The following is a 26,965-nucleotide window of genomic DNA, read 5'->3' as shown; positions in this document are numbered from 1 at the left end:
AACTGAAAAGGAAGATGCTTGCTGATTGCCTACTGGTACAGCATTCCAGACCTCTGGGACGATGACACTAAAGGCTGTACATTAATATAGACCAGAGCTTTCCAAATTTTGCATGTTGCTGGCACACTTCTTAGATTTGCGCCATTTCGTGACACAGTAATTGAGTTCTGCATCGTTTCGCGACACAGTAATTGAGTTCTGCATCGTTTCGCAACACAGTAATTGGGTTCTGCATTGTTTCGCGACACAGTACAGTGGTACCTCAGGTTAAGTACTTAATTCGTTCTGGAGGTCCATTCTTAACCTGAAACTGTTCTTAACCTGAAGCACCGCTTTAGCTAATGGGGCCTCCCGTTGCTGCTGCGCCGCTGCTGCACAATTTCTGTTCTCATCCTGAAGCAAAGTTCTTAACCCGAGGTACTATTTCTGGGTTAGTGGAGTCTGTAACCTGAAGCATCTGCAACCTGAAACATATGTAACCCAAGGTACCACTGTAGTTCAGTTTTAGTAGCAAACCAGAGGTTAAACTAACCCCTTTCCAGTCCCGGGAGAAGTGTGGGGAGCTTTCGTGCGACACACCAACACACTGCAGCTGACACACTAACGTGTCGTGTGACACAGTTTGGAAAGCTCTGCTATAGGTGTTTAATCTAGGAATGACAGATGATTCTTGTTGCTGGCAGTAGCTAACGTGGCACCTTCCTTCTTCCTTTTTGTTAACATGCAGTAGAACAAAACGAATCATGCAATTGTAGAATCACGATTGTATAAAGTGGCTTCACAGTGCTTTCAATGTACAATATGGTGCAAACAGGGTCTTACTTAGAGCGCAACTTGTGTGATTTTGTCATTTGTTCATTTATTAAATTTATATACCTCCCTTGCTCTGAAAAACACAGGGCGGTATACAGTAGAGACCTGCTGGGGAACATCTGTGGCATGAAAAGCTGCAAGATATCTATTAAGTAGTGGGTTGACATCAATACATAACAATTTAAGAAGTTAATGCACACCGATTGAAAACTGTAAGACGGCCACAAATTTTTGCAGGTGCAATGCGTTGTTCCTGCATTGCAGCGGGTCACCTTGGTCACCAACTCTACGGTCCTACGATTCTTCGCATGGCTGCCAATTGTCACCGGTGCACGGACAGGATGTCCCTTGCGAAGGAGGGATGACACTCAAAGAATGCCGTGGGGGGCGGGTGGGAGGGAAATGTCTGGCCTTGACCTCTGCCCTCCCCTCCAAACCACCCCGGTCACCTTCCCTGACCTTGGGCGGACAGCATGGGGGTTGTTTGAGGGAACGGGGGGCCTCGGAGGGCGGTCAGAGATGGGGAGCTGGAATTAGCTCTCTCCCTCCACCCCTCCCCGGGAACTTCACGCCTTCCCAAGGCCTTTCGGACCAGGGTGCTGATTCTCAGCTGCCATTGTTGACTGGCGCTGATTCTCAGCTGCTATTGTTGACCGGCCGAGGGAGGGATGGGGAATGGGGGACAGGTGCTCGGAGCCAGGATAAGCCCAGGGGTGGGATTAAGCGGCCGGAGGGGGGAGATGGCGGTTTTGGCGAGGTTTGGGGATTAACACCTGTTTTGTTTGTGGCACTAGGATGCTTTCGGATCATTTCCTGGGCCCGCCTCTCTTTTGTCGCAGAGGAGGGCCCGGGAGCGGTCTGTGCTGGTGTGCAGTGACTGATGGGGGGGGGAGCCCAAAAGGCCCAGAGAAGTGAGAGCTAAGATGCTTTTTAGGTGGGGGTGGATGGCAGCAGCTGGACTGGGGTGCTGAGTGGGACGGTGCCTCACGGCCGGACAAAGGCAGGTGGACCGCGAGATTGCAGGGCTCGATTTCGTTCTGACGCATCCGCAGCCCTTTGTATGTTCCGCGGAACTGTGGTGGTGCCTCTGCGACGGCTGAATCTGTTTTCGCCGTAAGGTTCTAGTCCTCATCGCTGGCACGGTTAAAGGAGGGGGCAAGGAAGGTCTTCTTGTGGCCGGTAGGTGGGCCTTAACCATCCTAGAAAGCTCCCCACAGGTTGTAGGAGCAGAATAATTTGTCATTGATTTTATTTACGATTAAACTGCAGTCTATTCCGCTTCGTTCCTTCTGTACACAAGATTCATCTCTTCCTGGTAGATAACTTTATTTATCGTTATTTATTAAATTTGTATAAAGCCCCTCTTCTGAAGACCTCAGGGCGATTCGGAGCATTAAAAGGCAAAATTAATACGCACAAATTAGACCAGGCATCCCCAAACTTGGCCCTCCAGATGTTTTGGGACTACAATTCCCATCATCCCTGACCACTGGTCCTGTTAGCTAGGGGTGATGGGAGTTGTAGTCCGAAAACATCAGGAGAGCCGAGTTTGGGGATGCCTGATTTAGACTGAAAGAAGCCGTATGAGGCATATCCTGGGTTTAAAACAGATATTCTGGCTTCTTCTCAGATTGTATAAATCTTTCTCCTTTTACCGTATTTTTCGCACCATAGGGCGCACCGGACCATAGGGCGCACCCATTTTTGGGGGGGGAAATAAAGGGGAAAAAATTATTTCCCCCCCCCCAGGCGCGGGGCTGGGGCGGGGGAAGCTCGAGCTTCCCCCGACCCCAGCCCGCAAACAGGCAGCTCTCTGCAAGCCGTGGGAGCGCTCCGGCTCCTTGCGGAGAGGTCCGCGAAGCCTGGGCGCGCTGAGCTCAGCGCGCGCAGGCTTCGGCATGCTGGCAACTCCCCGCAAGGAGCCGGAGCGCTCCGGCTCCTTGCGGAGAGGTCCGCGAAACCTGGGCGCGCTGAGCTCAGCGCGCGCAGGCTTCGGCATGCTGGCAACTCCCCGCAAGGAGCCGGAGCGCTCTGGCTCCTTGCGGAGAGGTCCGCGAAGCCTGGGCGCGCTGAGCTCAGCGCGCGCAGGCTTCGGCATGCTGGCAACTCTCCGCAAGGAGCCGGAGTGCTCCCGCTCCTTGCGAAGAGGTCCGCGAAGCCTGGAGAGCGTGAGGGGTCGGTGCGCACCGACCCCTCTCACTCTCCAGGCTTCAGCGAAAGCCTGCATTCGCACCATAGGACGCACACACATTTCCCCTTCATTTTTGGAGGGGAAAAAGTGCGTCCTATGGTGCGAAAAATACGGTAAATCAGTAGAAGTTGTGACTCCCTGATGCAGAGTTTTTGTCCTATGACTGCCAGGCACTTTGTCAGATGGCCCTCGAAACTCGGGTGCGAGGGAAGGGCAAACTGCACATGCTCAGAGGTTCTCTGATGAACTGCCCCCAGTCTGGTTGCACACTGCATTGGTAACCTACAGATCCAGTGAGTATTTGCTTTTATTTATTTATTTTGCAAGAACCATGGACGGTTTGACTATAATGAAACCTCAGAGTGGTTTACAGAAAGAATAAAGCAATGTGGGGGTGGAGTTTAAGGCAACTATTTGAAACATTCAGAAAACATAATTGAAATCAACGATGCGCTAAATATAATACTAAAGCATGTGTTAACACTCTACATGTCTTTCCAAAGGTGCCTTTATTACCTGCGTATTTTCCAACGGATTTTCAATTGTTAGCAAGGTGTCATATGCAAGTAAGCTTATTTTCTGTTCTCCATTTTTCCTTTTATATTTCCATCTTCTCTAATTACATTGGCCAGAGAGTCAATGCCTAATACAAATAAAATTGGGGAAAGGGGGCATCCTTGTCTTGTACTAGTGTTCTTTGTTCTGTTATACCATCGTTCACTACAATGGATGGGTAAAAGGTAAAGGACCCCTGGATGGTTAAGTCCAGTCAAAGGTGACTATGGGGTTGTGGCACTCATCTCACTTTCAGGCCGAGGGAGCCAGTGTTTGTCCACAGACAGCTTTCCGGGTCATATGGCCAGCAGGACTAAACTGCTTCTGGCGCAACGGGACACTGTGATGGAAACCAGAGCGCACAGAAACATCGTTTACCTTCCTGCCGCAGCGGTACCTATTTATCTAGTTGGCATGCTTTCGAACTGCTAGGTTGGCAGGAGTTGGGACAGAGCAACGGGAGCTCACGCTGTCGCGGGGATTCGAACCGCCGACCTTCTGATTGGCAAGCCCAAGAGGCTCAGTGGCTTAGACCACAGCACCACCCGCGTCCCTAAATGGACTACAATGGATAGTCTTGCCTAAAACAACAGCATTTTTAAGCAGAGCACAGTGAAAGCGAATATCTGTTGTCAACAGGCAGGGAGTTCCAATGTGTGGGATAATGCAGTTCATTCGCACTCTTGCATTCTTTTGTCCCCTGGGGCAAGGGCAAGAAAGGATCATGTGACCTGGAACACCCCCCTTCCCCCCCATGTTACCAATACAACATGAAGCCACATGGTTTTCACGAGAAGACAGCAAATGACTCAGACCAAAGTCACCTTCATTACTTTGAGCGAGAACCAGATGCTGTTGGTTCCCATTTTCTGCTCATTTTCTGTATCACCCAAGCGCCAACTACACTGGCTTGTTGATTTTTTAAATGTTACAAACTTTGGCCAAGCTTGGGGTTCTGCTGAACATGCAGAGAGACTTTGCATGTGTGTGTCTTTAGTAGCTATCACCCGCCGCCCCCCCCCCCAAAATTGGCTATTAGGAGTAATCCCAGAGAAAAATGCAGCAGAATTACAGGCACAATAAACAAAGCGACTAGCAAAACAATAAATAATGGCATACGGTAGGGTTGCGATACGTCTGGAATTTCCCGGACATAGCTGGTATTCAGCCCTTGCAAATAAAGCTCAACAATTTAATAACTTTTGTGCTTGGATTTTCACATTTTTTAAATATGGCAACCCTGCAAAAGGAGAGCCTGCTGGAAGAGTTAATTATGGCCCATCTAGACATAGTGACTGGCACATTCGCAGGGAAACCAAAATGCTTGTTTACAAAGCTATTGTACTACCAAGCTTCCTCTATGCTTGTGAAACATGGGCCACTTATAAACGCCATCTCCAACTCCTTGAAAGATTCCATCAACAGTGTCTCTGAAAAATTTTACACATCACTTAGGAAGACAGGCGAACTAATACCAGTGTACTGGAAGAAGCGAAGATCACCAGTGTCGAAGCAATGATTCTTCAACATCAACTTCGCTGGACTGGTCATGTTGTGCGGATGCCTGATTATCGTCTTCCAAAGCAACTACTCTATTCCCAACTTTAAAAGGGGAAGCGTAATGCTGGTGGTCAATAAAAGAGGTTTAAAGACTCTCAAGGCAAATCTAAAAAAATGTAGTATAAACACTGACAATTGGGGAACACTGGCTTGCGAGTGCTCCAGTTGGAGAACAGCCAAAGGTGTCATGGGTTTTGAAGATGCTCGAACTCAGGATGCAAGGGAGAAACGTGCCAGGAGGAAGGCACATTTGGCAACCCTCACCACGATCAACTCTCATCTGGAAACCTACATCCCCACTGTGGAAGGACGTGTGGATCCAGAATTGGCTTCCACAGTCACTTACGGACTCACTGTTAAGACCGTGTTCAGGGAAGACAATCTTACTTGGCTACAAGTGAAAGCCAGAGAAAGCTTTTTTATAAAAAAGGCAAGTTTCCCAAATACAATGCGTGCTTGTATGTTGTTCTCAGAAATAGATGACCAAGTTTTGCTTTGTCTTCTTGTGTTGCAAGTTCCGGGAGCGGGAAGGGAATCTGCTTAAAAATTAAACAGGGAAATGTTTGCATTTTTAGGCACACTGTTTCACATTCCGCACTCTTTTTTCGGGTAGAGAACAACATCGTAAAATCCTGAGGAGGGCACATTTCGAATGAGAACTGCCGCTTTGTTTAATGAATTGCTCTGGGCAGTTTGAATTTCTCCCTAACCCCCTGACATCCCTATCGGAGACCTACAGGCCACTTCTGTGGTCTGTCTGGACAGGTGCGTGAGAGGAATGTGAAAAAGCCGCAACAACACGGGAAGAGCCTGCTCTGGGGCCATCTAGCCCAGCCTCTTCTCTTCACAGTGGCTGACCACATGCCTATTGGAAACCCACAAGCAGAATTCGAACACAAGAGCCTTCTCCCCTCCTGTGGTTTCCAGCACAACTGGCATTCAGAAGCATTGCTGCCTCTGACCGTAGTCATCAATAGCCCTCTCCTCCATGAATTTCTCCAATCCTATTTTAAAGCCAAAGGGATGCGGGTGGCGCTGTGGGTTAAACCACAGAGCCTAGGACTTGCTGATCAGAAGGTCGGTGGTTCGAATCCCCACGACCGGGTGAGCTCCCGTTGCTCAGTCCCTGCTCCTGCCAACCTAGCAGTTCGAAAGCACGCCAGTACAAGTAGATAAATAGGTACCACTGTGGCAGGAAGGTAAACGGCATTTCCATGAGCTGCTCTGGTTCGCCAGAAGCAGCTTAGTCATGCTGGCCACATGACCCGGAAGTTGTATGCCGGCTCCCTCGGCCAATAAAACGAGATGAGTGCGGCAACCCCAGAGTTGGTCACGACTGGACCTGATGGTCAGGGGTCCCTTTACCTTTATTTTAAAGTCATCCAAGTTTGTGGCCATCTCTTCCTCCTGCAGGAGGGAGTTCCACAGTTACGCGCTGCATAGTTTTTCTTCCACCTGTCCTGAGTCTTCCAAAATGTAGCTTTGCTGGATGCCACCAAGTTCTAATATTGTGAGAGAGGAATTTCATTTCATTTCATATTTTATTTTTATGCTGCTCATCTCACTGGGTTGCCCCAGCCACTCTGGGCAGCTTCGAACAAATCAAAACATCTAACATTAAACATCTAACACAGTAAAACATCTAACATTTTCCAATAGGAAAGCCCAACATAACTTTTGTAAAAAAAACACAGACAAAAACAAACCCAGAAGCTTTTCTTTTGGGAATTATAGGGACAAAACTACCTAAATTCTATAGAAATTTATTCATGTACGGTATGCTACTACAGCAGCAAGAATGCTACTTGCCCCAAAATGGAAATAAGCAGAAGTCCCAGCAAAGAAAGAACGGATACAAAAACTTATGGAATATGTGGAAATGGCGAAATTTACTGGAAGAATAAGAAATCAAGATAACAAACGTTTTTATAAAAGAATGGAAATGGTTTATTGGATATTTACAGATGTTATAAACAGATAAAAACATTGGCAGGGTTATTGTAATAACCTGCAGATTCATAAAAGTAGATATTGAAAGTAGATAATTAAAGGAGCAAATTAAATGAATCTGGATATGCAGGAAATATTAAAAAAAAAATTAAGGAACCGCAGGAAGAGGGGGAAGGAAGTGCAACTGCGAAATGTTAAATCGATTGTAAAACTAATGAAATGTATAAACTTGAAAAACTATGAATAAAAACATAAAAAGGAAAGGAAAGTCCCAAATGTCGTAACCTTCTCTCCCTCGCAAGGACGTCGCTCTAGCAAAGTCGTAGCTGTCTGCCGACGTCTGTCTCTTTAGGGTGGGATATTTGGGGGGGTTTTGGGGGGTTGAAACTGAGAGAGCCACACGCCAGTTGGGGGTTGGGTGTGGGGAGCAAGGGGTCGGAGGCTGGGCTCCTCGCTGTCGGTATCTGGGAGTGCTACATTCCCTGTCTCTGGCAAATATCTCTCTTCACACCCAGCTGCTGTTGACAGCTTCCCAGCCTTGGCTCGCTTTCTGGAATCCTGGTCTTTTTATATCGAGACAAAAAGAAGAAGGGGGTAGCTTATGGGGTGGGTGGCGGCAGTGGGGTGGGGGGGGGGGAGAAGAGTTAATTATCTTGAGGCCTTTGTCTCTCCTCCTGCGCTAGCGAAAAAGCATCCGCAAGAGAGAGGCTGGAGGAATTGAATCTGGCCCGGTTCCCCGAACATAATGTCCACTTAGTTGGTATAAAGTGGTGATACCCAAACAAGAGGGCAACTGTTATCCAGGAAGAGGTGTGAGATTCCGGGGATTTGGAGGGGGGCGGCACACACGAACAAAGAGGGTGTGGGTGCAGAGATGCATCTGCGCAACCCAAGCCTAATGTCATCTGCAACAGAATTGGGGTTGAGTTGACCTCACTGCCGCCAAAACTGTGCCCCGTCCCCTGCTATGGGGAATTAGCTCTCACCGAGCCATCTCTAAAAAGTAGAGGCATCACCTTGCCAACAAAGGTCCATATAGTAAAAGCTATGGTTTTCTCAGTAGTGATGTATGGAAGTGAGAGCTGGACCATAAAGAAGGCTGATCGCCAAAGAATGGATGCTTTTGAATTATGGTGCTGGAGGAGACTCTTGAAAGTCCCATGGACTGCAAGAAGATCAAACCTATCCATTCTGAAGGAAATCAGCCCTGAGTGCTCACTGGAAGGACAGATCCTGAAGCTGAGACTCCAGTACTTTGGCCACCTCATGAGAAGAGAAGGCTCCCTGGAAAAGACCCTGATGTTGGGAAAGAAGGAGGGCACAAGGAGAAGGGGACGACAGAGGACGAGATGGTGGGACAGTGTTCTCGAAGCTACAAACATGAGTTTGACCAAACTGCGGGAGGCAATGGAAGACAGGAGTGCCTGGCGTGCTCTGGTCCAGGGGGTCACGAAGAGTCGGACACGACTGAACAACAACAACAAGAGCCGTCTCTGCTGGCCCTTTCTGTCCCGAGCCCCCAAACCCACAACTCGGGTCCCTCCTCTGTTCCTCCAGTCTGGCCCTCAGCCCCCCAACCTCATGAACCCAGTTCCTTTGCTTGGCTGAGACAACCTCTTATCTCTGAACCAGAAGGCTCAGTTGCCCCATACTTGCCTCTTCGTGCTCTAGCGGTGCCCCACAACCATCCTCAGGCCCTGACAAGTACCCCCCCAAAAAAAATAACCCCACACAGCCTGCACTGAGATACATCAGGGCTCCTCAGGTTGGGCCTGGGCCCTCCAACATCCCATCTTTATCCCAGTTCTGCTGATCTCTTTTACCAGACCCCCCAAGTGTCCCTAATTTCCAGGGACAGCCCCAGATTTAAAGAAGCCGTCCCGGTTTCTCAGTTGATCCCAGAATGTCCCGCTTTTCCTTTGGACGTCCCTATTTTCACCGGAGAAATGTTGGAGGGTATGGAGTTAGGTGACACCCCCCCAGCCAAGGAGATAAGTAACTAGACAACTTTTAGAAGACATCTGAAGGCAGCTCTGTATAGGGAAGGGGTTGTTGTTGTTTTTTAATGTCTAATGTTTTATTCCGTTTTTATATACGGTATGTTGGAAGCCACCCAGAGTGGCTGGGGCAACTCAGTCAGATAGGTGGGGCACTATTATTATTATTATTATTATTACAAATAGGACGTCCCTATTTTCATTGGAGAAATGTTGGAGGGTATGTCAGCAGCTATGCTTTTGCCTCCATGGTCAGAGGCAGCAATGCTTCTGAATACCATTTGCTGGAAACCGCAGAAAGTGAAAATTATATACCTTTAAGTGCCAGGCAAAAAACGTTCCTCTTTAACCAGTCCTTTGGCTGATTGACATCCAGTCAAGGCCCTTTTAAAATGTGTTGGCTAGGCGTGGGATTATTGGGTTGTTCTTGTTTTTACTATGCGTTTTATGCTGTTGCGATTCTATCTTGTAAACCCCTGAGACCTGCGGGTATAGGGTGGTAAACAAGGTAAAGGTACCCCTGCCCGTACGGGCCAGTCGTGTCCGACTCTAGGGTTGTGCGCCCATCTCACTTAAGAGGCTGGGGGCCAGCCCTGTCTGGAGACACTTCCGGGTCACGTGGCCAGCATGACGAAGCTGCTCTGGTGAGCCAGCACCAGCGCAGCACACGGAAACGCTGTTTACCTTCCCGCTATAAAGCGGTACCTATTTATCTGCTTGAACTTAGGGGTGCTTTCGAACTGCTAGGTGGGCAGGAGCTGGGACCGAAAGACGGGAGCTCACCCCACCGCGGGGATTCGAACCGCCGACCATACGATCGGCAAGTCCTAGGTGCTGAGGTTTTACCCACAGCGCCACCCGCGCCCCAGTATAGGGTGGTATACAAATTTAATTACAAAATTTAAAATGCTCTTGTGCCCGGGTCCCGCTTGCGGGTTTCCCATGGGCATCTAGTCTAAGGCTACCAGATTTTTTTCAGTGAACCCAGGGACACTTTTCAACTTCCTACTAAATAGATGGATTTTGTCAGGGGACTGATTTGTAAATCCGGGGACTGTCCCCGGGAAACAGGGACGTCTGGCAACCTTAATCTAGTCAGCGAGAACGGGATCCTGGCCTCGATGGGTCATGGGTTTCTGATCCAGCCGGGGTCTTCTGGTTTTCCTCTCATCCCTGGCATCAGCATGCCTGACGCCATCTAAGCCAGGCCCCAAACCCGCAAGAGACGAGGGTCAGCAGGGGGCTGGGCGAGAGAGAGACAACTGTCTTTCGGAGGGAGGAGTGGAGGGCGGGGGGTGGGGTGGGTTGCCCTTGTTTTAATTCTCAGATTTAGAGCACCTGCTAGACCCAAAGACTCTGAGAACATCATGGCACGGCAGGGCGAGGCAAACACAAATCGTTTTGAAACTTTGCAACTATAGGTATTGAATGCGCCAGACTTGCCAGCTAGAGAGCTCTGGCAGTTGCCCTGGGGCCCAGGACACGGCGAGATATAGCAAAGGGCACCTAAGAACACATTCCTGATGAAGGAGTCACACATATAGGGGAGGAAGAGAGAATAATATGTCTTAGGAAGGGGGAAACTAAACTCTACACTTTTCACCTTGCTCCCCTTTCCAGCCGGTAAGCACTCCGTCTGCAGGTAAGCGACTTTCTGTTCATAGACTGGTAGAAGGGACCCCAAGAGTTGTCTAATCCAGGGGTCCCCAAACTAAGGCCCACGGGCCGGATAAGGCCCGAGGGACTCGTTTATCCGGCCTTTGGCAACCCCCGCCACCCGCTGCCACCACCCGCTCTCACCAGCACTGCGCTGCGCAGCTGCCCACTTCCAGGTTGGAGGAGCACCAGAAATAGCTTGTGTGCATGTGCAAGCGTTATTTCCAGTGCCCATCCGGGTCGGAAGAGGCCCGTGCACATGCACACAAGCTATTTCTGGTGCTCCTCCGACCCGGAAGTGTGCCGGAAATAGCGTGTGTGCACATGTATGGGCAGACGTTCCCCCGCCTTCCGGCCCGCCGCGCGATCGGCGCTGGAGACACCGGCCCGAGGCGCAGTAAGTTTGCTGACCCCTGGTCTAATCCAAAACCCTGCAGTTCAGGAATCTCAGCTAAAGCACCCATGGCAGATGGCCACCCAACCTCTGCTTAGAAACCTCCAAGGAAAGTTAACCTCTGGGGAAAACTTTGGAAAAATGACTTGAAGTTTACAGCGTGTTGTTCTTTGAAGGAGAACTACCTGAAAATGATTCACAGATGGTATAGGCTTGCTAAGAGGTATGAGAGAGAATCAGATAAGCGCTGGAGATGTAAACAGTGGGAGGGAACATTCTTTCATATGCGGTAGACTTGCAAAAGGGTAAAAGAGTATTGGGAAGTGATCTATAACGAATTGAAAAAAATGTTTTAAAGTACTTTAAAAACAACAACCAGAGATCTATCTGTTGGGGATAACTCAGACTGAAATCCCCATGTGTCAAAAAAAGCTTATTTATGTATGCCACTACTGCGGCCCGTGTTTTGTTAGCCCAAAATTGGAAAATGGGTGAGGTCCCAACTAAAGAACTAAGTGAGTCCCAACTAAGTTGACAGAATGTGTACAACTTGCAGACTTAACATATGGAATGAGAGAACAAGAAGAACATACGTTTAAAGAAGATTGGAAAACATTTATTTTATATATGGGAAATAACTGTGTACAGCTGAAAACACTGGCAGCATTAAGATAAATTCAACAGCTTTGATGGATGCAATAATGGAATACTGACAGGTATGGTTTTTGTAAAACACGCCGGGATTTATGATATGTAAAATGAACCATGGAAAGAGAAGAAGGGAAGTCGCTGATATCTTAAGGAGGTAAAACATGTATCTTAAGTTGTAAAACAGAAAACTTAATCAAAATTATATATATATTTATAAAAACCTACAAGGAAACAGAGTCCAACACTTCCCAAGGGTTGAACAGCTCTTGCCACCCAAAAGTTCTTCCTGATGTTTAGTCAGAAACTCCTTTCTTGCCATTTGAAGCCGGTGGTTCGAGTCCTGCCCTCTGGAGCTGGAGAAAACAAGCTCACTCCATCTTTGTTGCAAAAGTGCAGAGCATGTTGTAAGTTGTTTTTATATGCAATGACGGCAGCAAAAATATTATTGGCACAAAAATGGAAGCAAAGAAGAATTAACGACGTAAGAAGAATGGCAGATGAAATTAACGGACTATGCAGAATTAGATAAATAAACAGGAAGGATTCGAAACCTGCGGGACCAGAAATTCTTAGAAGACTGGAGTAAATATTTGAACTATCCGAAAAGCAATTGTAATTAACAGATTACGCTAGTAGGACTGCAAGAAGTTCTGTAAGGAGGACTACTCGAAATATTGCAAAGAAGACTATGAAGAGAGTTACTGTATTAATTAATAGATAATTAAAAGTAATAGAGAAATAAAGAAATGCAGAACAAGTGATAAAGGACAGAAAATCTTCAGAGGTTGTTGACGGAAGTCTAAAATATTGTATGAGATAAGAAGTTATGTTAAATGATTGTTGGAAATGATATGTTTAAAAAAACCTATAAAAAACAAAAGTACAGAGCATGGGTTATTATTTATGTGCAAAGTAAGTACTGTATTTTGTAGAGAAATAAATAAACTGACAAAACAAGATGGGAGTCATGGGATTCCATGGGGCTGAACCAGTTTGGAGCTGGTGAAGATTAATAGGCAGAGGACTGACCAAGTACATTGCTCCCCACTTTTCTTCCAGCTCACAGCTGTCTCCTGCCCCTCCCTCCCCACCACCTAAGACCCTCCCCTCGCCAGCCAGGACAGCATCCCCTCCTCCTGTCAGATTAATCCCAAGCAAGAAGAGGCAACGGGATATTGAGTTCTGGAGCCCTCAGACCATCAGGTACTTTTCCATACTAGAAGTGTATCAAGCTGTACATTTGGGCTGGGCTGGGGTGGGGAGGTGCAGAGATTTCCTTTTCTGTAAATGTATTTTTATTTCCTTGTGTAATGTATACAAAACCGCAGATGGAAATCGAAAGATGAGAGGCAAAACTATAAAGCAGGGAAAAAAAGAGTTGTGCCTGCGTTAAATTTGGGAAAAGTGCAAGCAAAGAATATCAGCATGATTTGATTGTCAAGCGTAGTTCCAATTTTTCTGGGCTTGTGATGAGGTTTGTCTTGAAAATGATGGTTCCTCTGCATGTGTAATAAAAGGAATGCCAAATGATATAAAAAGTGTCCTGTCGAAATCTCAAATTATGAGTAGTTTTCTCCATTATTGCTATATTCCAGAGCGAGTGGTAAGATTGTGGGTTGCTTTCCATTGAGTTGCAATGACTATTTGAGCTGCTGAGACTATATACAAGACCAATTCTTTTGACAATATATCTGTATTGAACTTACTCAGCAGCATTCATCTTAGACCACGGCGTAGAGATTTTCTATTGGGGAAAAGAGGCATTTCAGTGCAAAGAGGGAATATTTTGGGTCCCCTTTGTTTTCCATTCCCCACAAGATGCTCAGCTTGCCGGTGAAAGAGACACAGAGAGAAATAAGAGGTGGTGTATGAAGCTTGCAAAAAGAGGCAAGCTTTGGAGCTACACAGAGCAGTTTATCACACGCGCCAGGAAGATAGCTCCATTCCCGGTTGTCTATAGGCACTTTAAGAGAGCAACAACGCCGGTTAAGGAGATGGTGCTGGGAGATTTAGATTCATTATCCTGTTGGTGCTGATCAATGTTTTAATGCACTTTTAAGTGGACATTAAACGTATGTTGTGATTAGGCTGTTATCTTTCTGCCTGAAGTTAATGATGTCTGCATTTATAACCAAGGTGTCTTCCTGGGGAGCTGTTTGGAGGCAGTTTTGAACAGGGAGTTCCCCGACAGCTCCCTCCCACCGGGTACGATACGATAACCTTTATTGTCATTGTCTCATACAGAACAACGAAATTGAAAAATCTACATCAGGCATTCAGAAACCAACAAGCCTGCTATCCCAACTATTCCAACCCTAAAAAATCTAATACCCCATTTTTAAATACAATATACTCCCATACAGACTCCTTAAAGGTAAAGGTAAAGGGACCCCTGACGCTTGGGTCCAGTCGTGGCCGACTCTGGGGTTGCGACGCTCATCTCGCTTTATTGGCCGAGGGAGCCGGCGTACAGCTTCCTGGTCATGTGGCCAGCATGACCAAGCCACTTCTGGTGAACCAGAGCAGCGCACGGAAATGCCGTTTACCTTCCTGCCACAGTGGTACCTATTTATCTACTTGCACTTGTGTGCTTTCTGCTAGTTTGGCAGGAGCAGGGCCGAGCAATGGGAGCTCACCCCGTTGCGGGGATTCGAACCGCCGACCTTCTGATCGGCAAGTCCTAGGCTCTGTGGTTTAACCCACAGCGCCACCCGCGTACCTAGAGACTCCTTACACTGCGTTTAAAACCAAAATCACATTTGGATAGAAACTGTTTCTCAGGCAGCTAGTCCTAGTCTTTATAACCCTGTACCTTCTTCCAGAAGGCAGAGGCTGAAAGAGATCATTTCCGGGGTACACTATCTCTGCAGCTTTCTTATGGCACCTGGAAGCATAGATTTGATCCAAGGTGGGAAGAGTGCATCCAATTATTCTCTCCGCAGTCTTTACAACCTGGACAGCATTGTTTTTCCCCTGACCGTGCAGCTCCCAAACCACACACAGAGACCATAAGTCCCGTAACAACAGCCATAGAGTTGGAAGGGAGTCATCAAGTCCAACCCCCTGCAACCTGAGAGGGTGGAGGAAGCAGGAGAAGGCTTGTCCCTCATTGTTGACTCTCAACAGGTGGAGGTAAAGACGGCAGCATCGGTGAGGGAAAACTAGGCCACACAGCCGTTCAGCAGGACCAAGGAACCGCCCACGTCCCCACAGCACCCTGAAGGAGTACGACAGACACTGCTTGGATGGCTGAGGTAAGTCCAGGAGTTAATCCCAATTTCCAGGAGCCGGAATGTTATCCAGCAACCAGCGTATGGATTAAACCAGTCTGTGGTCCCTTCTCTTAGCAGTGGAACTGGCCGATGGGCCCCATGTCCATTGATAAGAAATAATATGCAAGAAGAGCTGGTTCAGACCAAATGTCCCTCTAGCCTAGCACCCTACTCCCAAAAGAGGTCAATAATAATAATAAATAATAATTTTATTTATACCCCGCCCTCCCCAGCCTAGACCGGGCTCAGGGTGGCTAACACCCGATATAAAAAGAAATTGATTGAAATACAACTTAAAAATAAGATTGAAATGTAACATTAAAATACAGCCTCATTTCAATGGAAGTTCATCAATAGCTAACTGCTTTATGCAGAGTCCATCGAGCTCAGCACTGCTTACACTGGCTGGCAGCCGCTTGCGAGAGTTTCAGGCCGGAAAGCACCCAGACCTACCAGGAGGTGCCATCGGAGACTTTCGCTGCGCAAGGCAGATATCCCACCACTGAGCTTACAGACCTAAGTCAGCTGTGAATATGTTGGAGGTCTCTTTCATGTTTATTATGGACGATATTGAGCTCAGGGTTGCCCTGCCGATTGACATGGGGCTGGGAAATTAAATACTTCTCCTTGTTGCAGAGTCCCGGGCAGCCTGAAATACTGCAGGCTCTGAATGACACAAATGGAATCGTTGAGTCCGAAGGGACCCCCAGGGTCATCCAGTCCAACCCCCTGCAGTGCAGGAATCTCAGTGGGACAGGTAGGCACCTGTGCATGAGAGGGGGTTGTTTTGGGGGTAGGGGGCAAGGCTGCGATTTAAGGGCGTATGGCATCCTTCTCACACCGCTCTCCCCCGAGCCGCTTTGCAAGGCTGGGATCTGATCAGATCCCCCCTGGAAAATGCACCCCGCCTTCATGTGTAGCTTGGCTCGCTCGCTCAAGCTGCGCGGAGCACTTTCCTCGCCATTTTCTTTCTCAGAGCAAAGAGCCCAAAGGCACCCCTTCTCCCTTGCAGAAACAGGGCTGCTCCAGGACGCGAGGAACTGCCTGGACATTTTCCCAGAGAGGAATGTTTCAGTGCAATTTTCGTAGCTGTTTTAGGAAGTCAGATCGACTTGCCCAGGAATGGCCTCATCCTGGGTATTTTTTGTTGTTGTTGTTAAAAACAATATCTATCAATAGCCCCCTTCTAATCCTCCCAAGTCTATTTTAATAGTGCTGACCTATTTTAATCAGTTTAATCAAGGGATCCGGCGTAAGACAGCCTAATCTATACATCTGCGTGCTTTCATCTCTTCTAATCTCCCTGAATATTGGGCTTAATGCCTCTGATCCCTTTTAGGCACCTACCAGCCTGGCCTAATCTCATTTGCACATATGCATATTTTAATCTGCCTTTTGTTCAGCAGCTGACCCCCCCTCGCCTTTCCTTTTGCATCCCCAACAAATTTTTCGATGGGAATTTTCTGCTGGGTGTGAAACAGGGTGGCGAGTCTCATTTACATTAGGGGAAAACCTCCAGTTCTCTCTCCTGACACTCCCCAAATCAGGACTTTCCCAGACAATTGGTAAGGCTATCTTATTCCATTATTCAGTTTATTCCTTCAATCTGATTGATTGATTGATTGATTGTCATATGGATCAATTAAAGGGGGGGGGGAATGCCCTGGATTAACCAAGCAGCTGTCTTTTATTACTATTTTCATGGTTTCAATTCTTAGCACAAACAAAAATATATAGATACAAACGTCGCAAACCAGCAATTACAGGAACAGTACAGATAGCTATGGTACTTGACAAGCTTAGCATCTGATTTTTTAAAAAGTGTGAATTGTTTTGAATGCAAATGTTTGAAAGAGCTGTGAATAGCAGTGCCTGTCTTAACATTAAGTGTCTTCTAAGAGGGTGCCTGTTTTTTGTTCATATCAGGGTCCTGCTAGATCAAAGGTCACGTTTTTCTTTTCACTGGGGCAGATTGGATGCCTCCAGGAGGCACACAAGCGGGGTCCTCCCCTGCTGTTACACCCGTGAAACTGAAATTCAGAGGTAAAAAGGGACCCCTGACCATTAAGTCCAGTCGTGACCAACTCTGGGGTTCCGGTGCTCATCTCGCTTTATTGGCCGAGGGAGCCGGCGTACAGCTTCCGGGTCATGTGGCCAGCATGACTAAGCCGCTTCTGGCAAACCAGAGCAGTGCACAGAAACGCCGTTTACCTTCCCGCTGGAGCGGTACCTACTTATCTACTTGCACTTTGACATACTTTTGAACTGCTAGGTTGGCAGGAGCAGGGACTGAGCAACGGGAGCTCACCCCGTTGCAGGGATTCAAACTGCCAACCTTCTGATCAGCAAGCCCTAGGCTCTGTGGTTTGACCCACAGCGCCACCCGCGTCCCTATAAATTCAGAGGTACACTGCGTCTAAACATGGAAGTTCATCTAGCTAGCTATCATGGATAACAGCCATCAGCACACCTGTAGTCCATGAATTTGCCTAATCCCCTTCAAAAGATGCCCATGCTAGCACCCACCACCAGTTAAATGTGGCAGGCAGTTCTGCAAGTTAATTTGGGGGGGGGAGGTTGTGTGTGAAGCAACCGCTTTGTCGGTCCTGAATCTACTGCTACCAAACTTTACAGCAAGTTCAACTATGGTGAGAGAAGGGGGGGACTTCTGTGTTCATTTTGCTGTGAATACGTGCAGATTTCACTGACTAATTAAGCTGATTACAACTGGTGCAATCAACCCACTAAGGGCGGGGAACCTTTGGCCTTTTAGGTATTCCCGAACTACAACTCCCATCGACCTTGGCCATTGGCCATGCTTGTTGGGGCTGATGGGAGTTGTAGTCCGGCAACGCATGAAAGGTCAACATCCATTATAACTGTGGCGAGAGAGAACTGTAGTTCACCCCTCACAGAGTTCCCATTCCCAGCATCCTCAACAAACTATAGTTCCCAGGATTCCTGGGTGGGTGGGGAGCTGTGTGCTTTAAATGTATGGCATGGATGTATCTGAAACTGGTGCATATTGGAGAACAGAAATGCACATACCGTAAATGTCCCTCTCCACCCAGACTGGGTTGGAAGGTGGTGTTCTTCTTCACTGAGTTTTTTAAGCAGAAAGTGTGCCTTGCAGAGGATTTCCTGTGTTGGCCAACAAGGCTAGGCTAAATGGCCTTTGAGACCCTTCCACCTGTGATTTGGCGAAAGGCTATTCCTGCTGTCACAAGTCTGGCACCGATCTATTATTTATCTGCGCTTTGGGTACAGCATGGGACTTATAGGCTTTCTGCACAAAGGGCTGTGATTTGGGGGCCAAGCACCGCAGGAATCACAGGCGCAGGTTTATAGCTGGGGTGGGGCGCTTGTGGGTCTCTGGGTGTCGCTGGGCTGCAGATCTCATTGGCCCACTGCTCCCGCCTGAAGCTCTGAGAACCGAGGCTCAGAGAGGAACGCCGGGCTGCTTGAAAGCGCTTTTGCAAAGGGCTCTCGCAAAGCCCCACAGCTGCTGTTTTCGGAGGCTCAATCAGGAATGCCAAACTGCTTGGAAGTGCTTTTGCCAAAGGGCTTGCTGGCAGCCCTGCCAGGCTCCTGTGTGAGCCTCCCTAGCTCAAAGAGGAATGCTGGGCTGAGCAGGATTTAACCCCCGTTAATCAGCTGACAAGTAGGGATTAAATCTGCGATGCCTGGGATGCTGAGGACCAATGCACCAGGTATCCCCCTAAGAGCAGAAGGGGGGCTTTTGCAGAGTTTAGTTTCGCTTTCGACTGTCCCCGGGGGGCTCCTCTGGCGTCTTCATTACATATCTTTAGGCGCCAGGCGTAAACGTTTCTCTCTAACCAGACCTTTGGCTGATTAACATTCTATGGCCGTTTAATTGTGCTTGCAGATTGTTTGTTTATGTACTTTGCATTCTCATTTTCTATTATTGTGACACGAACCACTCTGTGACCCTAGATGAAGAGCAGTACACAATTTTAAAAATAATAATAATAATGTCTGCTGCCTCGTCTGAGCCAGCCTGTTTCCTGCTAGATTTCACCCTGTCCTCAGCTGACATCAGCTTGTGGGTGGGTGTAATTTGGGGGGAAATGCCTTGTGGGCCAAACGGGGTGCCCTGGAGGGCCAAGACTGGCCTCCGGAACCCTGCTCTAGACCAGAGGTTGGCAACCTAAGGCCCATGGGCCAGAAGCAGCCCATGAGCTACCCCCAAACTGAGCCGCCTTCTTGGCGAGTCCCAGCGCACTGCGCTAAACTGGCACAGTGCAACGCGGGGACTCTCTTCTGTGGCTCTGGAAATCACTTCTGCGCATGCCCAGACGCCGAAAATCACTTCTGCGCACTTTTGGGCGTCTGGGCATGCACAGAAGTGTTTTTTGGCGTCTGGGCATGTGCAGACATGATTTCTGGCGTTGCGCTGCGCCGGTCCGGCCCACGGAAGATCTTAGCCAACGCCTGCTCTAGACATTCAAATAGTGCACCTGAAATTATCAGTTATCTGATTTCTTACCCACCTTTTGCTTTAAGGTCCCAGAGTTACAGTCCAGAGCTCCAAACAATTGCAAAGAAAATCTAAATCTTAGATATCAAAGTCCAGGGAGGGTAAAGATGTGTGCTTTCAGCATGTGAGGGAGACTAGATAATGATGCAAAACACACCACTTGGAGGAGGGAATCTCACAATTTAGGGGCTGCCACAATTATAATGTTAGATCTTTTTTAATTTCTGCATTATTCTTTTTTACTTGCTTGTATAGTGGTACCTCGGGTTAAGTACTTAATTCGTTCTGGGGGACCGTTCTTAACCTGAAACTGTTCTTAACCTGAAGCACCACTTTAGCTAATGGGGCCTCCCGCTGCCGCCGCGCGATTTCTGTTCTCATCCTGAAGCAAAGTTCTTAACCCGAGGTATTATTTCTGAGTTAGTGGAGTCTGTAACCTGAAGCGTATGTAACCCGAGGTACCACTGTAAATCAATTCAGGACTTTTTAGTGACACACAACACACAAATTTAATCAATTGAAAGCTAAGCCTCGGAGTCAGGGTTATAACCAATATTAGCGCCCCACTGAGTAAATCCACTAAAAAGATAGAACATGACTAAGGTCCGTTGATTCCAATGGGTCTAGCTCTGAGTAGAATTCAGGCCACATTCGTGCTATACATTTAAAGCACTATGATACCACTTTAAACTGTCGTGCCCCCCCCCATAATTCTGGGAACTGTAGTTTGTTAAGGGTGCTGAGAGCTGCTTGGAGACCCCTCATTCCCCTCACAGAGCTACAGTTCCCAGAGTCCCCTAGGAAGAGGGGTTGATCGTTAAACCACTTTGCTAATTGTAGCTCTAGGAGGGGAAGAGCCCCCCCCCAACAAATCTCAGCTCCTTTAACAAACTACAGCTCCCGGAATTCTGTATGGTGTAATTGTGACCCTGTTGTTGTTGTTTAGTCGTGTCCGACTCTTCGTGACCCCATGGACCAGAGCACGCCAGGCACTCCTGTCTTCCACTGCGTCCCGCAGTTTGGTCAAACTCATGCTGGTAGCTTCGAGAACACTGTCCCACCATCTCGTCCTCTGTCGTCCCCTTCTCCTTGCGCCCTCCATCTTTCCCAACATCAGGGTCTTTTCCAGGGAGTCTTCTCTTCTCATGAGGTGGCCAAAGTCTTGGAGCCTCAGCTTCAGGATCTGTCCTTCCAGTGAGCACTCAGGGCTGATTTCCTTCAGAATGGAGAGGCTGGATCTTCTTGCAGTCCATGGGACTCTCAAGAGTCTCTTCCAGCGCCAGAATTCAAAAGCATTGTTTTAGCAAATCTCTCTTCCTTACAAGGAAAGAGATTAGGCCCAATTAGCCAGTAACAGGTGAAAGCCAGAAGGTGGCAGCCGTTGTTCAGGTAGGGGCTTGAGATACGGCCAGAAAACTGGGCAAAACGCCAACTCTGGATACTTTGGACAAAAGGGAACTTTGCCTTTTACTGTGAGATTTGTATTTCTACATCAGTGGAGAGGCAGGCTCACCTAGGGAAAAGGGGTTGGTCAAGGGTGCTGTCCTGAGAGGACCAGGCCTGCAACAGAGAGGCCGTCTCCAGGCTGCATTTTGTATGGAGAGATTCAGACACATTTCCGGAAACTCGGGTTTGCACAATTAAGATGGATTTAAGGGCTCTGTTCCCCTAGCGCCACAAATCCTCTTAAAAAGAGAGAGGGCTTCTCGCAGTGATGGGAACATACATTGGAAAGTGGGGGGGGGGGACGAATGACGGATGGGAATACATATAAATACCCCGCCAACAGATCAGTAAAGACCGGGAATAACCTGACAGCTGTGTAAGCTTTGTGCAAGAAAAAAACCAGGAGGAATGGGGTATAAACAGGTCGTCTGGATGAGCCCAGAGATTGTCTCTTTTCCTCAGAGCACAGATCTTCACCCCCTTGTCTAAGGGGAAACCCAGCCAGATGAGCGGGGTACAAATAATAAATTATTATTATTGTTGTTGTTATTATTATTTTGTGGCACTAAATGCTGAGTAAAATCATCATTATTCCTTACAATTCTGATGTTCAGGCTATGAGTGCCATTGTTTCTGAAGCCCAAACAAAACCACACACACACACACACACACAAAAAGGCAATATCATCATGTTTAGGGGGAACCGCAAATTTGCAGAAGGACAACAGAAAATCTTTGGTGGGGGGGAACTACTAAAGAGGAAGTAATCCCTAAAAATAAAAACTTAGGGAGGACTGGGCAGGCTTTGTGGCCACTAATAACCGAATATCTGCTGGAAATGAGGCAAAAAGAAAACCAGGGGAAGAGGGAATGGAATGATGTTTCTGGGGTGGGGGGTAGGGGTGGGGAGCTCAGCTGGTTGGAGGACAGAGCTGGAGCGCTTCATGCTGCAACATTTTATTGCAGCTCCCAGTTCGGTTTCATTTAGGTGATCCTGCAGCACCAGACCGAAAGGCTCCTCTTACTCTAGCATAGTGATTTAGCAAAACGCCTCCTCTCTTGGCTTGCCTCCGGCAACTGGCATTCGTTCACATGTACCCTACGAGCCTTTATATCATATACCACTCTGGCAAACAGCGCCTGACACGTACAGAGACACACGGAACGCAATAGCTGTTTGATAGCCTTTATTCTACATTTCAGGGGCCGTGCTGATATACAGAGCGGGGGGGAAGCGTCCTCCACTGCCTTTCAGGTGTGGAGCTGGGGGTACACGTGTGATTCAAGGATGGGGGGCGTCTGATCTTCAAAAGGAGTTACTCCTCGTTCAGACCTTTCTGCAAGGGGACAGAGAGAGAGGAAGAAGGAGTCAGCGGAGAAATGCAGATATCAGGCGGGTGGGAGGGGGGAAAACCAAAATTAAAGGAGTAGGCGAGGAGCAATAACGCACCAGAGGTTTCTCACCTTTGCCCCGATATCACGGCTCTTGGCCCTCAGCTTGTTGACTTGGGACTCGGCAATGTCCGCCCGCTCCTCGGCCTCATCCAGCTCGTGCTGAACCTTCCGGAATTTGGCCAGGTTGCTGTTGGCCTGCTCCTCCTGCATTGGGGTTGGGGGGGGAGAGAAAGAGATGGGGTGAAATCACAATGGGGTGGTGTATTAAAGCTAGTTCGTCCTACCAGGGGGGCATTGAACGAAGCCGAATGTTGGGAGATCCGAGACAAAACGAAAGAAACTTCTTCGCATGGTGCTGACTGTGGAACTCCCTGCCACAAGGGGTTAGCGGCAGCCACCATCTTGGATGGCTTTAGAAGAGAACTGGAAAATTCACGGAGGGTAAGGTTGTCTGCGTCTACCGGAGACGAAAGGCTTAGGTTCTACCTTCGCTGTCAAAGGCAGTATTGCTAGCTGCTGGGATCGCCAGTGGGGAGAAACTCTGTCCCTGCAGGTTGCTGGATGAGGAGGAAGAGGGAGGAAAAGGGATGGAAGGGGAGGCCCCGCCCCATTTTTCTCCAGCCCCGCCCACTGTTGTCATAGCCCCACCCACTGCCAATATGCGGCCCCTGGCACATTATCCTCAATGGAATTCAGCCCTCAACAGGGAAATAAAAATGTTGCCCACCCTGGCCCTACAGTAAAGACCTTTAGATGAGCCTTGCTCCTCTTTTCTGTCAGAACTTTGAGACAGACCTCAAACGGGGAGCAGGGCCTTATCGGCATGGGCGCCCCTAGAATGGGATTTCCTCCTCTGGAAATATTGTTAAAAACCACCTCTGTCCTGACTAACTAACAGAAACAAAACAAAAACTTCTTTCCTTTTTTTCTTCTTCCCCCCAGCAGGCATTGAAGCAGGTGACGGTTGATTTTAACAGTCTGGCTGTTTTTAATCTTGTCATTTTACATCCTGCTGACATGTGGTTTTATTTGATTTTACGCCGCTTACAAGTTCTGATTCTAATGGAATTGGATATTGGATTTTCATTTGCTTCTGTTGTCATTTCCCCCCCCCCCCCCCGTTCGGCTGCCCTGTCGGCGGGGACGGGGTGGGGAGAGGCGTAAACAAGAAATAATAATAAAACAAGAAACAAGATAATACTTCTGAGTGCGTGTAGCGCGAGGGGGGAATCTGGGGAAGATGGAAGTGCTCTCCGCGGTCGCCCACAGTGACCGCAAAATGCTCACCTGCAGGTCCATTTATTGAGGCGCGTAAATGGGAATAATGACGGGGAATGGAGAAGCGAGGAGCTTAGTGGTTAGAGCACCTGCCTTGTGCTCCTCAGCATCTCTGGGTGGGCTGGCAGAGACGCTTGTCTGAAACCCTTGAGAGCTGCTGCCAGAAATTTCAGGCATTACTGATCTCAATACCAGTATAAGACAGTTTTCTGTGTTCCTAGGTGGACCACGTAGGAGGCAGGTCATGACGAGTTCTCCCAGGTGTCAAGGAGGCAGAGGGAGCCTAGGCGAGTGTTCCTCAGCCTTGGGTCCCCCAGGTGTTGCTTTGACTCCATCTCCCATCATCCCTGACCTAAACTGGCTAGGGCTGATGGGAGTTGTAGTCCAACACCACCTGGGGACGACGACCCGGGGCTGAAGGACGCTAGCCCCGAAGGTTGTGTGCTTACCGCTTCTTCAGCCTGCCTCTTGTAAGCCTTGACTTTCAACTGGAGTTTATCCACCAGATCTTGGAGACGGACGAGGTTTTTCCGGTCCTCCTCTGTCTACAGCACAAAAGGGAAAAAAGGAGAAACAGGCAGGTTATTTAGCTGAAGAAGGAAACTGACACACTGTGCTGGGTTGACAGCTTTGCCACCTCCCGTGTAGTATTTGCAGGACTGCAAATGGTCCACGGAGGCTGGATTAGAAGGAACAAACTTTACCCAGCAGCCCTAGACGGCTACCAAACTATTCAAAAAGCGGCCTTCTTAGCTTCCTTTCCCTGCTGGGTTCACCCAGAATTGATTCCTCCCCCATACAACCATTCCTAAATGACTTTCGTTCCTGCTCACACTGCATCCTAGAGCTGGCCCTACCATTAGGCAGCAATCAGCATTTGCCTCAGGTGGCAGATACGATACAATAATCTTTATTGTGATTGTCCCATACAGAACAACAAAATTGAAAAAATCTACACCAGACATTCAAAAACCAACAAGCCTGCTATCCCAGCTATCCCAGCCTGGTTAGCCCCTTAAAAACTCTGATACCCCTTAATTAAATACAATATACAGTGGTACCTCGGGTTACATACGCTTCAGGTTACATACGCTTCAGGTTACAGACTCCGCTAACCCAGAAATAGTACCTCGGGTTAAGAACTTTGCTTTAGGGTGAGAACAGAAATTGTGCTCTGGCAGCGTGGCTGCAGCAGGAGGCCCCATTAGCTAAAGTGGTGCTTCAGGTTAAGAACAGTTTCAGGTTAAGAACAGACCTCCGGAACGAATTAAGTACTTAACCCGAGGTACCACTGTACCTCTGAATTCTCAACTAGTTTCAACTCTCCCTGTTATTCGAAAATCACAGAGCAACGCAGCTCTTCATTAGATTTTGTATGCCACCAGTTCGATTAGGTGATCTTAAGCTTGGCGAGATCGCCATCCTGATTCTAGATCTTTCCAGATCCCTGGGCAAAGCCACTAGCAATCGGGGTGGGGGAGAGGCTGAGCTGGGTTCGAGATGGCGCTGACAATGTGTTCTGGAGGCTACTTGCTCGGAATGCAGTTAGATTGAACCATGTTCGATCTTGGCTCAGCTAGATGCTGTTCTGCATGGAAAGGAGGTCTCTGAGCCCCCGCACCTGGTAGGTGAGCTCCTTGATGCGCCTCTCGCACTTGCGCATGCCCTTGACGTTCTCGGCGTTGCGCTTCTGCTCCATCTCCAGCTCGTTCTCCAGCTCCCGCACTCGGGCCTCCAGCTTCTGCAGCTGCTTCTTGCCCCCCTTCAGGGCCAGCTGCTCAGCCTCGTCCAGCCGCAGCTGCAGGTCCTTGATGGTCTGCTCCATGTTCTTCTTCATTCTCTCCAGGTGAGCGCTGGTGTCCTGCTCCTTCTTCAGCTCCTCCGCCATCATGGCCGCCTGGAGGAAGCAGAGAATTACCTCAGCCTGGCAAACCCAACGCAGGCCTTAAAAATCCCGAGGGGAAGAGGTGAAGGGGGCAGAAGCCCATACTCCTCTTTATATCCCTGAACCACTTACAGCGGTACCTCGGTTTTCGAACGTCTCCGTTGACGAACATTTCGGTTTACGAAAGCCGTAAACCCAGAAGTAAATACTTCGGTTTTCAAACACGCCTCAGAAGCATAGCTGTCAATGTTTCCCTTTTTTAAAAGGGAAATTCCCTTATTCCAAATAGGATTCCTCGCAATAAAAGGGAAAAGTTGACAGCCATGCTTGGAAGTCGAACACCCCATGCGGCTTCCACTGAATGCAAGATCCTGAGGCCTAGCTGTCGGCTATTGAGTTTTCGGTTTTCGAACATTTCAGAACTCAAACGGTCTTCCAGAACGGATTGCATTCGAAAACTGAGGTACCACTGTATTCTCGTCAATGTGACTAAGAGGCCTCCCCTCCCCTCAATAAATCAAAGGAAAAAGCAAATTCTGGGATATGCTCACATTATCTTCACTAAACATGGTGGGGGAAGAATACATTGTTCGGGGCAGAGGGGCAACATTTTTTTCTGCATTCCTTCAGGAGTAAACCCTCAGGGTCTACATGCTGGCAGTGGGCAGAGCTGCTGGTGGGTGGAGCCAGCAATGAAAATAGTTTTGTTTTTGGTTTATTAATCCAGAAAAGAAAAGAAAAAAACCAGCTCTGCTTCAATTTTCACCATGGCTACCTCAGATTAGAATTCCTGGTCCTGCGAAAATTCAACTCTGAACGAAGCGCCACTGAGTTGCTACTCTCAGGTAATTAACTATACAGCAAAATTACAGCAAATGAACAAAATTCCTTTCTGACTTTAGTGTGCTTCAGCAGACGCGCGCACACAGATGACTGAAGCCTATGCGCTTGTTCTCAGACTGATGGGCCAAAATAAACCTTTGCCGTATAAAACAGGTAATGGTTTTTTTTTTTTAAGATCCCATCAAGTTATTTTAATCAAATAAAATACTGCGCCTTCCAGCTGTTTTGAAACTACACAGAAAGGGGGGAAGCACAGTAGAAAGAACCTAGGAAAAGCAAGGAGGACGTTAACAGGAAGGAAGGGAAGATGGATCAACTTTTGGGAGGTGTTGGGGGCCGCACATGATGAGGTCAGGGCCACAGGTCACCCACCCGTGTTGTAGTATTCAGTTGAGGCAGCTCCTCCTAAATAACCTTAGTAGCAAATACTTCTCATCTGACTAAACCCTGCCGGTCAGTGTAGACAACACTGAGCTCAATGGACCAATGGTTTGAGGCAGGTTTCCATGTTCATAAGGAACCCTTCCAGGTGGGAGCCACTGCTTCCGTGGAGAAGAAGAAGAACGCATCTCTAATTCCAC

At 48.2% G+C, this 26,965-nt stretch overlaps 2 protein-coding genes and 1 long non-coding RNA gene across 5 annotated transcripts in view; 1 reads left to right on the top strand and 2 right to left on the bottom strand.

Annotated features, from left to right (window-relative positions):
* Positions 1-26,965, bottom strand: part of LOC309355897 (myosin-6) — a 140,152-nt gene that overhangs the window by 53,053 nt on the left and 60,134 nt on the right. The window lies entirely within an intron of this gene.
* LOC309355924 lies at positions 1,170-26,960 on the top strand. 2 transcript variants are annotated; one of them, XR_014162630.1, is made up of 4 exons: positions 1,170-1,992; positions 3,130-3,297; positions 14,894-15,021; positions 26,269-26,960. It is a non-coding gene; the product is annotated as an uncharacterized lncRNA (long non-coding RNA). The 2 variants fall into 2 exon arrangements; XR_014162631.1 differs by lacking the exons at positions 14,894-15,021; positions 26,269-26,960 and adding an exon at positions 3,508-3,570 and having other exon boundaries at positions 1,172-1,992.
* The window catches only part of LOC309355677 (myosin-7), a 38,299-nt gene continuing 33,489 nt past the window's right edge, over positions 22,156-26,965 (bottom strand). Inside the window, exons 37-40 of one of the 2 annotated variants that reach the window (XM_081886668.1) lie at positions 25,278-25,553; positions 24,106-24,201; positions 22,434-22,582; positions 22,156-22,320 (exon numbers count right to left, since the gene is read on the bottom strand). In XM_081886668.1, the coding sequence (XP_081742794.1) occupies position 22,320; positions 22,434-22,582; positions 24,106-24,201; positions 25,278-25,553 (522 nt within the window). In that variant the 3' untranslated portion in view covers positions 22,156-22,319. The remainder of the gene's footprint in view (positions 22,321-22,433; positions 22,583-24,105; positions 24,202-25,277; positions 25,554-26,965) is intronic. The other variant, XM_081886667.1, reaches the window with a different exon arrangement.

Source organism: Podarcis melisellensis, assembly GCF_964234715.1.
Source record: "Podarcis melisellensis genome assembly, chromosome: 13".
Taxonomy (NCBI): Eukaryota; Metazoa; Chordata; class Lepidosauria; order Squamata; family Lacertidae; genus Podarcis; species Podarcis melisellensis.
Note: the sequence above shows the minus strand (reverse complement) of the source record. Positions and strands in the feature narration are given on the sequence as shown.